Here is a 13,889-nt window from a genome sequence, read left to right on the forward strand (position 1 = left end):
TAATTCTGTGCAAAAATTCAGGTAAGTCAATGTGTCTTCCATTGACTTTATCTAGCATAACACAGGATCATCAATGTCTAAAAGAAAAAGCTTGACATTTGAAGAAATATTGGATTATGGGATCCTGAATTTTTTTCTCCCTTTATATCCTGCTTTTCTAATGGGTTGAAACAGTGTTAATATGAAAATGTGTTTCTAGAGTTTCTGCAACAATCATATACAGAGCTGCTCCCACAGGGAGCCTATCTTGCTTGTGTCTAACTACACATTGCTCTTCTAATTCTGCTAAATCCAGTGTAGGCTTAGGTAACAGTAGGGAAACTAAGTGCAAAGTATCCAATTACACAATGTTATTATTTCGAAGAGATGAAATCTTCCAACATAAAACAATCACAAGTCTTTGGAAATACTATATTTAGTTTGTTAATTGTATACATGGACAGAATCTCACACTAGATCAGATCAGATACCGTGATTGCTACATGTAAGAAGAAATAATGTAATGAGGAAATAAAAGAACTTTATTTCATGTTAAGGTGCTCTAGGATGCTTTTTCTGCTTACATTATTGAAATTTACCTTATAGTTGAGACCCACTGTATTTCTTCTATTATAGATGTACATGCTCATACACATATACAGACACACAACTCATAATTCTATAAAAAGCCTCTAACAAAAAATTCAGATTTTGTTATAAAATACAATTCTACTTAGAATGATGCATGAAGTGTATTAAGTTTTATAATGCCTAGCTTCCTAATCTTGTGGTTGGTGTTCTAAGATGACATAACATAGTATGCTGGACATCTGCTGTGCAAGTTACTAAGATGAATTACTACTCTATGACATAAGGTAAACTTTCCTGCAGGCCACCATGTATACACTCTCTAGATTCTGTAACATTACTTTGTCTAATAAGACTGTGCTTTAAGTTCATAGGATTTTAAGATAAATCCTGATTCTAGTAATCCAACATTTTTAAGGCTAGATATTCACTAGTATTTACTTAGTGACTTTTTATGATGGTACGTAGACTTGTATTTTTCCAAATTTGTTATGCCGTTTTAGCTCTCTGCTATAATTCAACCAGTAAGAAAGTAACATTACTTTGGTAAAGACTTTTTATTAAAACAAACAAAAAAGAATGAGCCAAATTCTGACTGTAGAGAATTATGATAAAGAGCACATGACCTAATCCTAATATGTGCAGATTTTTATACCTGTATTTTTTTCTTGGCAGAGGTAATTTGATTCTCTGAAGAAGAAATTTTTTATTAGAGTGACATTTTTAGGATACACCTAATGCATTTTTTCATGCTAGTGCTCTGAGAGCAATAATATAGGTTCCCGCTGGGCAATAGGCAGAACTGATACTTCTATTCCCCATCTGATGTAGGTGGTAGAATATAATTAGCTGTGCTGGAAATCTTCCTTGATGCCCCTGAGCTGGCTGAGAGGTGAGTTTTCAATCATTCACAACTTTCTGAACTCTTTTCCAGCCCATAGCTTAAATAAAGATTATAAGAAGTTCTAGTCATATGTAAAATTAGGTCTTTTCAAAGCTGTTTGTGAAAGAATTCTAGGACACAATTTTAAAGAAATGAATCACATTTCTTTAAATGAATTTCAATTTATGAGATTTTTTATTTGATAAAACACCATTTTTGCAAAACAATACACTAGCAATTACCACTTTTGTCAGAATTATTTTGAGTTCAGTATCACATATAGGAGATATCATTAAGATTTTGTAGAAAAAATATATTGTGTTTTTATAAGTGCTATAAATTACCTATAGATAATTTAGCCAATGTGTTCTTGTACATAGGATGTAGTCTGATAATATTTCTGAAATAATTTTCTAAAGATTAATTTAGCCATAATTATAATTATATAGGGTATCAGTGAACATTGGCAAATTAACTAATCAAAAATGCTCCTAGAATGAAATGTTACTTTGGGATGTACATGGCTTCATTTAAGAAATACTTTTAAATAAATATGACCCAAAAGCTGTTAGTTTAAATGAGTATATATCAAGCAAGGTACACTAGTTGCCAATTCTGTTAAATGTAAATCAGAAAGAAAAGTTAATTATTTAATATATATATATATATATATATATATATATATATATATGTGTGTGTGTGTGTGTGTGTGTGTGTGTGTGTGTGTAATGGACCTGACAAAATATGTCAATAAACTCTTATTGTCAAAAAATGTTCCCCAAAATAAGTTCATGAAATAATATCGAACATACAATTTGATCAATGAAATTGTACACTTGTCATTTTCATTACCCTTATCTATTATTATTCTCATACTTCAATTATTTTGGACCCATAGACTATCGTACAATAATCTAAATATAAGACAAAATTTCTAATTAAAACTCATCATGTGCTTATTTAGAAAAATAAAAACTGTGTACAACAAACATTTTCTTGTGTTTAATATATCACTAGAATCTATCTTTGTGAGATCAGCTTTTGCTTTATTATCTGTAAAACAACATGTTTATTTTTGAAGCCTTTTTCCCTTGGGTTACAAATAGTTTTACAGACCTATTTAATAGTCTATCTACTTATTTCCTTCACATTAGGGAGTGTCATACTAGTTATAAATTTGTTGATCTTTTCTTTGGATAATTTTATCTACCTTGTTTATTTTTTTATTCTATATTTTAAATGCCATTGCCTGTTCAATCACCATTATTTAATATATACTACAGGTCTTTTTATACTTTATGAATCATAATCAATCATGGTTAAATTTAGCACTATACTTATTCTCAAATGATGATGGCACAGCTAAACTTAGCCAGAGAAAAGCTCACAATTGTTTGGAATGCTCTGTTTAAAATTGTGACTCATCACATGAAATGATTTCAGTATTCATCACACATTTTTCCTGGCCCATTTTCTTTCTTTTGCTTTAAAATATAATATGTATATAGATTCATTGTACCTATTTATGGAATTTAATATCGTATTACAACACATTCATAAATCCTATATTGAACATTATGGGAAATGAACATTTCTAATGTCTATTTTTACTTATATTTTGAACCTTGAAGATCTTTATACACAATTTGATAAGTTACTTAGTAGTTTTCTCCCTTCCAAATACTGCAACACTCTAATAAGTGTTGATGCTACTCTGATCAAACTCTAACTCGGTTACCATTTACCTTCTAAACCTAATGCTAAGACAACAGTTCCTATCTTTTATTCGTACTAAGGTAGTGATGATCTAGTAGAATCTCTTTTGGTTGAGATGTGCTTTTTTCTTTTATTTTCTTGGATTCCCTTGTTTGTTTGTTTCTCTCATTATACTTCTCCAAATATGGTAAATTCACAAATGATCTCTGTTTAACCAAAGACAGTTTTTCAGGCCCATGCTTGGGCATCTCTAAGTATGACCACGCACTTAGTCTCATGACATTGAACCCATTGAACCGACAGCGAGATTTTGAAAGCTGCCAATTTCCACCTTGGACCTCTCCACTGAATAAATCCATTTCTATATTAAATAAATAGTAAGCATTTTTCAGTCCAAACTTGAAAGGTTTTTAAACTACTCACTTATTCTTTACTCATCTTTCTCAATAAATTAGAGTATTTTCCTTTCATCGTAAGTGCTCTAAATTCATCGATAAATCCAATCCCTGTCTATTATTTTAACAACACTCATTATTGTAGCAAATTCTAAATGTAATGCCTACTCAATATCTCTTTATTATTGTATTGATGTAAGGTGTGATCATCACATGAAAAGCTAATGCAATAAATATCAAGAGGCTTCAATATATTCATCCTCTTCTATGTTTTCTCATAAAAAAAAAAACTATCATGATCAATTTTGATAAAACCAGGCAGTTTAGCTCCTCTTTCAGAAACTGTTCATATTCTCATAGGATTCACAACCCACTTTTGTTTCTTTGGTCAATCTTATCCATTTAAGTTTGTTTTCCCAAATCTCCCATATTATAATAACTTAATGTAATCAAATGAAACTTAACAATTCTTCAATCCAAGTATACTGCAAATTTTACCATCATATCAAGCATATATATAGCTTGAAAATTGCTTTATATTTTGAATCATAAGTATAGTGATAACATTAGAATTTCAAATTATGTTTAATTTTTTGAGTCCTTTAAATGACAAACAAAATTGCCATTATAGTCTACTAAATTATCACAATTTTTACATAGAGGTTTAAATCCTTTTGATAAATTATATATAATATTCAGGAGAGTATAATTTATCAGCCATAAAAGAAGTTATCATAAGAATTGAAATATGGACAAAATAATAAACCATATTGCATCTTTTGACCTCTGTAAAAAATTTTGAAGTTTACAATACCTAGAAGATTGCTAAGTGTTTTGATAATCTTGAGATTTCCATGAATCTATTTAATAAACATATAGTGATATAGATTTTATACATGCTTTTAGAACTAATAATTATTTTATGTGTAAGATAATATCATTTGGGATGCACTATCTCACACACAAGTTCACAGAAGTAGGAGATCTCCAAGTCATACAGCTGTACCCTTTTTTTATTTTATATTTTTTCTTATTTTACTATCAATCCCAGTTCCCTCCCCGTCCCACCCTCCCATGTGACCCACCCCAATCCCCTCCCCTATCCCATTCCCCATCCACTTCCCAGGGAGGATGAGGCCTTCCAGGAGAAATCATCAAATTTTGTCAAGTTGCTTGGGGTAAGACCTAGGCCTTCTTTCGTGTCTCTAGACTAAGAGAGTATCCCTCTATGAGGAATGTGCTCCCTATGTCCTTCCATGCAACATGGTACATCCTGGTTCCGCTGTCAGAGGTCCCATGCACTTCCCAGGCTTTCTAACTGAGACTCACATTCTGAGGGTCTGAGTCAATCCTATGCTGGTTTCCCATTCTGATGTCCATGAGCTCCCCACATCTTCAGGTCAGCTGTCTCTATGGGTTTGTGCAAGCTGGTGTTAACCACTTTCTCATCACTTCTTTCTCTCTGCAAATGAATTCCAGGATTTTGGCTCAGTGTTCTGATGTGAGTGTCTGCTTCTGTTTCCATCAGCTACTGGATGAAGACTATAGGATGGTATATAAGCTAGTTATCAATATTATTATCAGGAAAGAGCATTTAAGGTAGCCTCTGCACGGTTGATCATATTGTTAGTTGGGGTCATCCTTGTAGGTGTCTGGACATTTTCTTAGTGCCAGATTTCTCTTCAAACATATAATGTCTCCCTCTATTATGGTAACCCTTTTCTTTCTGTCCTCTATTCCTCCCCAACTCAATCTTCCTGCTTCCTCATGATTTGCTCTCCTTTCCTCTTCTCCTCCTCTCCCTTTCTCATTCTCGCAACTCGCTCTCTACTCACAGCACCCCCCCACACACACACCCAATATTATCAGGAGATAGTGTCCCTTTCCCCTTCTGTGTGGGACCATGTATGTCTCTCATAGGGTCCTCCTTGTGTCCTACCCTTTCTAGCCGTGTAGATTGTAGGCTGGTGATCCTTTGCTCAATGTCTAAAATCCATATGTGACTGAGTACATACCATGTTCACCTTTTTTGTGACTGGGTTACCTCATTTAGGATGGTTTCTTCTAGTACCATCCATTAGCTTCACCCTTTTTTGAAGAGCTGCAGATGAGTAGGTAATAAAGATTTATTATGACTTTTTCCACCCCTTACTAAATTCTAGGAAATAGCTGTTCTTGTTGGGTTAATCACCATCATGAGACAGTATACTCTATGCTTTTACTATTAAATAATGTAATTTTTAATACATCTTCATAACACTAACAATCTGTCTTGTACTATAATTAGTGAAAACTTATCAAATCTGTATTTCCCTACACTATTAGGAATACAGGCTATTTCTTACATGTTAGGTTTTATTACAGCAGTGTATCTGAACTCCCTCACATGCTCTAGACACTTTTCAACAAACATTTTCCTGATAATAATGTTTTCAGTTCAATTCTGTCATCTAGAAACTTATAGGCATCACTGGAAAAATTCATCCTAAATGTCTTTGGCATGTAATTTTAAAAAGCATTAGAATAAAAAATATAACAAAGAAATATAAAATATTGCAACTGTTGTTAAATTGTAGTTCTTTCTATGGCTGGTGGTATGGATTCTTTTTTACCATGGAAGGGAATTCTTAGGTTAAATCTTCTAGATGTTATCCATGTATGCATTTATATTTGCACTAACATACACATGTAAAGCATAGAAACCAAATATGCAGCATTTTCTTATTTACATTGTTTTATATTATTTCAATTTCAATGTTACACTGCTTAGTCCAGGTAAACTTTGTGGATGTAAAGCTCTACAGAGATCCAGGTTTAGTTTAATGTAATTTGTAAGTCACCTTACAATCTATGACAATCATAAACATGAATCATCAATTTTACTAATGTGGCTCTTATAAATGTGTGGTTTTTCAATATATTTTTTTACAGTATTGACTAAGAATACTTACTTGTGTGTTCTTCACATTTACAAACCACCTTGCTTGTTATACTTTGTATTACCTACATTAATTAGTATGGACTGTAATTTGCTATGGTTTCCTCTGAAGCTTTCAGCCTGGTAGTCTAATGACTGCTCTTCTTAGCACTTTTATATCCCTGGAACTTTAGCTTATTGTCTTTAATAACATGTACTTTAACATCAAGGAAAATATGGAGATTGTGAGGTGTCTAGAAGAAGATTTTGATATACAGCTGGTAGCAATTTTTAAACATTTGAATAGTTTCAGAAGAGTCTGTCTTATTATATGTGAAACCTTTTATAAATGTTAATTTCATTCTTATATTTTTCAATAAATTATTGACTGTAAATATAAGGAAAGATAATGGTATTGAACCATATGAAAAAAATTATGGATTTTTATTGCCCATCTTACTCTTTATTACATTTATTTATGCTTTCAAGATGAAAAGTAATTACACAAAAGGTCATTCATGAAGTGAAAATGGAAAGGAAATTATGACGCATGGAAGGAGTCATGAGGAAATAAAATTAATGCTAATAGTATACAGAGATCTTATACAGAACAAAGAAAATGTTTCTGCTTAACATTCATGGTACAACCATGAGAACTTGTCAATGAAATATTCATATAATTCTTTAAAATTAGACAATTGATTGGTAATGGGCTTGGGAGTGTGTTCCTGCTGGTGCATTTAGCAGTTCTGCTTTGTTTTATGTCTTCATATTTGAAGCTGAATGCAAGTGCCATCAACAGGGATGTGATCCTATTAGAAATGAGGCTAGCAGCAGGGATTTCTAATTGGGCCCAGTGTTCTGCAGTCTTCTTGTGTTCTATGGGCAGGCACTCATCTCACCTGGCTGAATCAGAAGATTTGCCCTCATGCCCCCAATTCCAAGTGCACCTGAAGAGTTATTTTGCTTCTCATGTACGTCCTTGAGACATTTGCTTTGAATTCTATCTCAACACCACCCACTAAACATCATTTTCAGAACTTGACCCACATTGTAAGTGTTAACTGAGCATCAGTCCGATTCTGTCATATACATCTGTAATTCTTAAAGTTGTGGTGTTCTCCTGGGTAAAATTATTATTTATTGTACTTAGACATTCTCGTTGAAGCTCGAATATCACTAAGGATAAAGCCTGTTCTATGTTTTGCTCAACACTGTATGTGGAAAGTAAGTTCGAAAACCAATAGAGTTGTGCAGCAGGTGGCTTGGTTCACCAAGCTCTCAAATTCCAAAAGACTGTGTAACTGAAATAGGAGCATTTTGGAAGCTGAAGAAAGTACAGTTCAAAGTCAGACTGAGCTTTTCAATGACACCTTGACAATAAATAAATAAGCACTGCAAACATTAATTTAAAAAAAGGACACAGGAAAGTATTAATTTTTCAAAGGTGTGGTGAAAAAAGAGGAAAGCAGAAATGTTGTCATTTCAAATATGCTCCATGTGACACATGGATTCTGAATTTGTAACTTAGTCAAGATCATTTCACAACATAAATATAAGTTTTTTTTTTTTTTAAGAAAGGTGTACCTTTTATGAATTCAATCATTTTATGGTAGCAATTAGTAAAAAAATAGATTTTTAACTACATCTAGATGATAGCACTCTGTAATGGATTGTTGAAATAACTAGTAAACTTTATATGTAATACTTTTATAAAATTGTGGAATAGCTACACAATAAGCTTGTCTTAAATGACCTTCTAGAAAGGCAAAGGAGGAGACATTGAATCAAACTGCAGGGAGTTCATTTCTATGAAGGGCAGAAATGATAATGTACAGCAGACACTATGCTCTCTAATCATCTTACTTCATTCAGTGGTAACCCTGGAAGTACTAGATAGGCAGCTAAAATGCCCATTAACCTGTCACAATCAAATATCAGATGTCTTAAATGAATCTTCAGGCAGTGTTGAATGAAAGCCAAGATATAAATGAATTTTCTTTTAGATTTGTGTAATGTCTTTTTGTAGCACAAAGAGAGAGAGAGAGAGAGAGATGTCCTTTTGAATGTCAGATATAAGAAGAAATGACGTTGGTCTTCTAGTCTAATGCCCATAGTGAACTTTACAAAACCTTTGATCTGTAAATGACTTAGTTTTCAATGAACCACATATTTTTAAACGTTTTTTTTCTTACTTACAAAGTGTATATTGTACTTTTACAATTATGGTAAAACAAGCATTTTCACTATGGATTGGTGTTAGCAATAAGAGGATTTCCCAAGTCAAATTCTATATAATCTACTATGGGCTATATTAGGGATGTATTTATTTTTTTAGGAAAAATTATAACTTGAAAACTCACTTTTAAATAATTTTGTAAAACAATACCTTTGTTAACAGGACAGATACTTTCATTGACTTTTCAAGGAATATAATTATTGCACTTTATTATATGTGTATTGGTATTTGGCCTGCTTTTGCCTGTGTACCATGGGCATGCAGTGCCTGTGGAGACCACAAGAGGGTGCTGGATCTCCTGAGACTGCAATTACAGTTGTGAGTAGCAACTCGACCTTGGATCACCAGGAAGAGCAACCAGTGAGCCCTCCTGCTGAATCATCTCTCTGACTGCATCATTTGTATTATTGACACTATTACTGCCTGCTAGATTCCAATAAACTCCAATACATGTTCTTAATAATAAATAACATTAAATATTTCTCTATTCAGCCACTTGTAAATGATGAAATTTGGTTTACCTAATTATTAGAATATATTTTTCTGTTGCAGACACTATTTTATGGTATATGGCCATAAAACAAAACTGAACTTTCTCACATTTATTCAGTTATAGTTTGCCTGTGTATTATAGGGTTTAGAAAATTATTTAGTAAAAAGCATTGGTCTAAAGCAAAATGTAGAGGTCAAAAGTGTTGTACTCACTTTTCAGGCAAGCAAGACTCTCTAGAATAGTAAATAAAGTCTGGTCAATAAATTAAAATATAGACAGGAGAATCTTGCTGTGTAAATATGAATACTAGAAGCAATAAAGGTGAAATAGTTTGAGACAACAGTGTGAGTGGGTTAGAGAAAGCACAGGATATTCAGGACAGTAAAAGTAATTTGAAATAATTTGAGTTGATGGTATTCAAATTGTAAAATGTGCACGGACAGAAAGGTGATAACACACAAAGGTCCTTAACTGTCAGGCTGAAGGATTGGAGTTTACTTGGAAAACGATGATATTTGCAGTTATACAGCCAAGGCGACATGAAATATTCATGAAGTTATTATGAAAATAAAAAAATTGCTTATAAAAATATTCCTAGTAACACAAGAAGTGCTTTTTGCATTTGATACGGTTTTGGTCAGAAAACGACAGAAATATATCCATGCATTTTGCAGAGTGTGAAAGTTTTTCTGGGTAGAATTCAACCTAACAATGTCCTTGTTCCTTCTTAAATCAAGAGATACATATCAATAGCTTCCAAAGAGGTACAAGTAGAGACTGAACAGCTGGAGCACAGAGGGGATTGATTGGCTGACACAAAGTTACTGGGAAAGAAAGATGGATGCTGAGGAAGTGACAGACACTCAACATTAAGAACATTCATCAGTGAATTAAATACCACAAAACTATCTAAGGTCACTGTGCAGGTCATGCCATGAGTTCCTATCATGCATGGAAAGAATAACAGATCTCACTGAGTTGTCTGAAGGAGATACTTTGAGACCTGTATAACTGTGGGCTATGGAGAACAACAGTTTAATTCCATAAGTAAGACATGTAGAAGTACAACAAATTTGTGGGCAGCCTGGGCTGCACAGACGACAGTATCTGAAAACAAAGTGAAGAGTCTGGGCACAATGATGCCAATTGGGATCCGTATCAGGTAAAACAGCCGATGTGAAGATCCAGGTGAGGAGAGATCTTGGGAGGAGAAAGAATAGAGGAAATCATTTATTTAGATGCTGGCAGAACTGTGTTGTCTTAAGTGGGATATTCTGAAAAGAAAAGGACAGGGAAAAAAAGGAAAGGAAAGGAAATGCAGACAGGACTCAGGGGATTGCTCCAAAGTCAAGGGTTTGCATGGGCAGTGTAAGAAGTAGCCAGGGAGAAAAAAAAAAAGGACAAGAAACCTGGAGAATGTGGGGCATCTTGAAAACAAAAAGAAAGAGGTACTACTGAAGGAATGCTAGTTCTGCTGGATAAGACATGAACTCTTGCATCTGAAGGGTCAAGAGATCCCAGTGCAACTCTGGAGAGTGAAGTAGTTACCTTGTGCAAGAAATTTAGAGTTGATCTTTATTGGTTTTCTCATTCTTTAAATCGTACAAATTCTTTCTTTTTGTTTCTGCTCTTCCCTTCAGTTTAATAATTTAGTGTGAGAATGTCATATTTTCTTTAACTACACTTTACTGATTGTTTTTGTGAGTGAGAAAGTATGTTTTTGGTATAGAAGTCATTATCAAACTTGTTTGAGAAGATTGCTTTTTCTGATAGAAGACAGATTCACAGTAACCTGTCAGCATCTGATTATGTAACAACTACATTGAGAAAATTACAAAACAAAAATGAATCTCTCTCTTCCCCATAATGGGTAGGAGCATTTTTTTCCACACGAATTGAATTTTGATGACCCTAAAATTATAATAAAATTTCAGGAATATATGGACATTTATTTTGAATTCAGTCACATGAGAAATCATCCACAAAGAGGCCAAGGAAGCAAGCTCGCAGCCTGCAAGAGTCTGCACCAGGTTCCCTGAGTCTATGTTTTAGTTTTCAGCTTGGTGATGTTAAGGGAATCCGTAGTGTGTAAACCAGAGGGTCCTGGTTCTCATGCCTCTTCTTGGCCCCTTTCCCTTCTGTTGATTTGCCTTCTTCAGCTTTCGTGGTCTTTGTTAGTTTGTTGTAGAGGATTCTATTTTACTTTGTTGTGTGCACTGTTATCTCTTAGAATCCTGTTCCCTTGTAACCAGAGGAAGAAAAGAAGTGGATCCAGAAGGCAGGGGATGCATCATGGAGGAGTGGAGGGAGGGAACCCTGTATCGGGATATATTATATGGAAAAGAAACTATTCTCAATAAAAGGAGAAGGTCTTTAAAAATAACAGCAAAAACGATAACCATGTGACTGATAAAATATTGTGAAAGGGTACCCTGTGAGGGGTTGCTCATGTAAAATGAGAAGATGGATACGGCGAGGTAGCAAATACAGAAACTGTACTCTTCAGTTTTTAAATGGTATCGCCATGTTTTCATTCATATGCTGGCATGACAAGAGTGACAAATGTCTGCATCACTTTTCATCAACACAAGTAAACTTGTGCTTTCTTCTGTTCTGAACGTTTGTGAACAGAGCCCAGATGGCCGTATAGAAGTCAAAGGGCAGCGTGGTCACTCATCACTGCACATCAGAGATGTAAAGTTATCGGATTCAGGAAGATATGACTGTGAGGCTGCGAGTAGGATTGGCGGGCACCAGAGGAGCATGCACCTTGACATTGAATGTAAGTCATACTCAGTGCATATTTTAATTACAGTAACTTGAGCTGGCTCAAGAAATAACTTTTATAGGTAAATCAAAATGAACAGTGAGTACATTTCTCTTCAGTATTCAATGCTTAACTTTAGAGGAAGGAATCCATTCAGCCAACTATTAGAGATAACTAATGGAAGTCCCTGTGCATTTCATAGTGATTTCTATTCAGTGAATTTCCAGGGCTAGTGACTGTTATCTTGTGATATATTTAACGGGAAATGCTAGAACAACTGAACCATACTTGTTTTTGAGAATCAAATTCTTAATCCATATATATGTGTGTGTGTGTGTGTGTGTGTGTGTGTGTGTGTGTGTGTCTGTGTGTGCCAGCATGTCTCTATCTTTGAGTGTATGTGTGTGTTTAAAGGCCAAAGTCCTAGGTATGTAGATGTGTTTTCAGTACTTCTTAATATTGTTGAATTAACTGGCATCAACATAATACATAAAATGCAGTGACATATGTCAATACATATACTTCATCAAAATGTGTTTATTGTCTGTTAATTATGATTGTTAAAAGTATACTTATACAAGAAACTGTCAACGGTTTTCATGACTAGGTGAGTTCAAGACTCTGTGGAATCCTATAACTACATGCTTAAAGATTAAAATAAATTGAGCTTCTACCTTAATTCATTTTATGGGATTTGAAATAATTTTCTATGTATGTCATTAAAGAAGAAGAATTGTAAGATCATTCTCAGCAATTACATTTGAATTAGATGCTGGATGCTAGCTGATACCTGAAGCATGTTAACTGTCTTAGTGGGACTGTTGGAAGTACTCTTGTTTGCAAATATTTCATCATGCTATTTTCACTTTTCTGAAATGTACAAAAAGTAATAACACCTATTAATCATGATACAGCTTAAATTGAGAAGTTCTTTCCAAAAATAACCAAGCTCAAAAATAACCAAACTCTAGCATTTACATACTTAACCAGCTGTGCTAATAACAGTTGCAAGAAAGCCATTTAATTAACATCAAGTACATATTAACAAACTATTAGCACCACAAAATTTGGAATGACTAATAATGCACAAACCTCAGTTACATGTCTTCTTCAGAGTCATATCTGATCTAGTCATTTGTCCACTTCTAGATAAGTTTATTCCTATTGATTAACTTGAGTCCCTTATGTACTTTGGCTGTTACTTCTTTATGAAGTATATAGTTTGAACATAATTTCTCCTACTGTGTGATTTGCCTTGCTTACCTTTCAGTCACCACTCAGTCCCACCTTTATGCATGTCAATATAGTATTCTAACTCATATTGTTAACATAAGGATAGAATTTATATAACTCCAATTATTTGATATGCTTATTGTTTTTGAAGTTAGATGTTAAAGAATGACATGTATATTTTTATCTGTCATACATATTTAAATTCTTTTCTCATAGCCAAGTGACAACTATGAAATATATAATGCTGAACTTTTATTGCTACAGATGGATTCATACTTAATTTTGCTATGAATTTCAACATCTATAATTCTGCCTTAACCTTTGGAAATTTAATTTTGTTAAATTCTAAGATTCATTTTCATTGTACTTTGAGAACTATTTCCTTTATTTTTCAATGCATGTATCTAGTTGACAAATGCTTTCTTTTTTCTGGAAGATTTACTAAAATTGACTGTAAACTTTTTTAAAGTTGTCAATTTTAGTTTTTTAATTGATATTTTCTATTATGTATCTCTTTTCTATTTTGAAGATGTTTGTCTTATCTTCATTATTTCCCTACTTTTATAAATTATGTATATCCACTATAATTTATATAATTTATAATGTATATTCACATTACTCTTTGTATAAAGACCTGAAGAGTAAGCCATAGCATCCTTTTGATCTACCCGCGTCCTTA

At 33.4% G+C, this 13,889-nt stretch overlaps 1 protein-coding gene across 1 annotated transcript in view; it reads left to right on the forward strand.

The window, feature by feature from the left end:
• Positions 1-13,889, forward strand: part of Ncam2 (neural cell adhesion molecule 2) — a 343,990-nt gene that overhangs the window by 241,831 nt on the left and 88,270 nt on the right. Inside the window, exon 9 of the mRNA XM_051191784.1 lies at positions 11,842-11,992. Coding sequence (XP_051047741.1) covers positions 11,842-11,992 — 151 coding nt within the window. The remainder of the gene's footprint in view (positions 1-11,841; positions 11,993-13,889) is intronic.

This window comes from Phodopus roborovskii, unplaced genomic scaffold (genome assembly GCF_943737965.1).
Source record: "Phodopus roborovskii unplaced genomic scaffold, PHOROB, whole genome shotgun sequence".
Classification (NCBI taxonomy): Eukaryota; Metazoa; Chordata; class Mammalia; order Rodentia; family Cricetidae; genus Phodopus; species Phodopus roborovskii.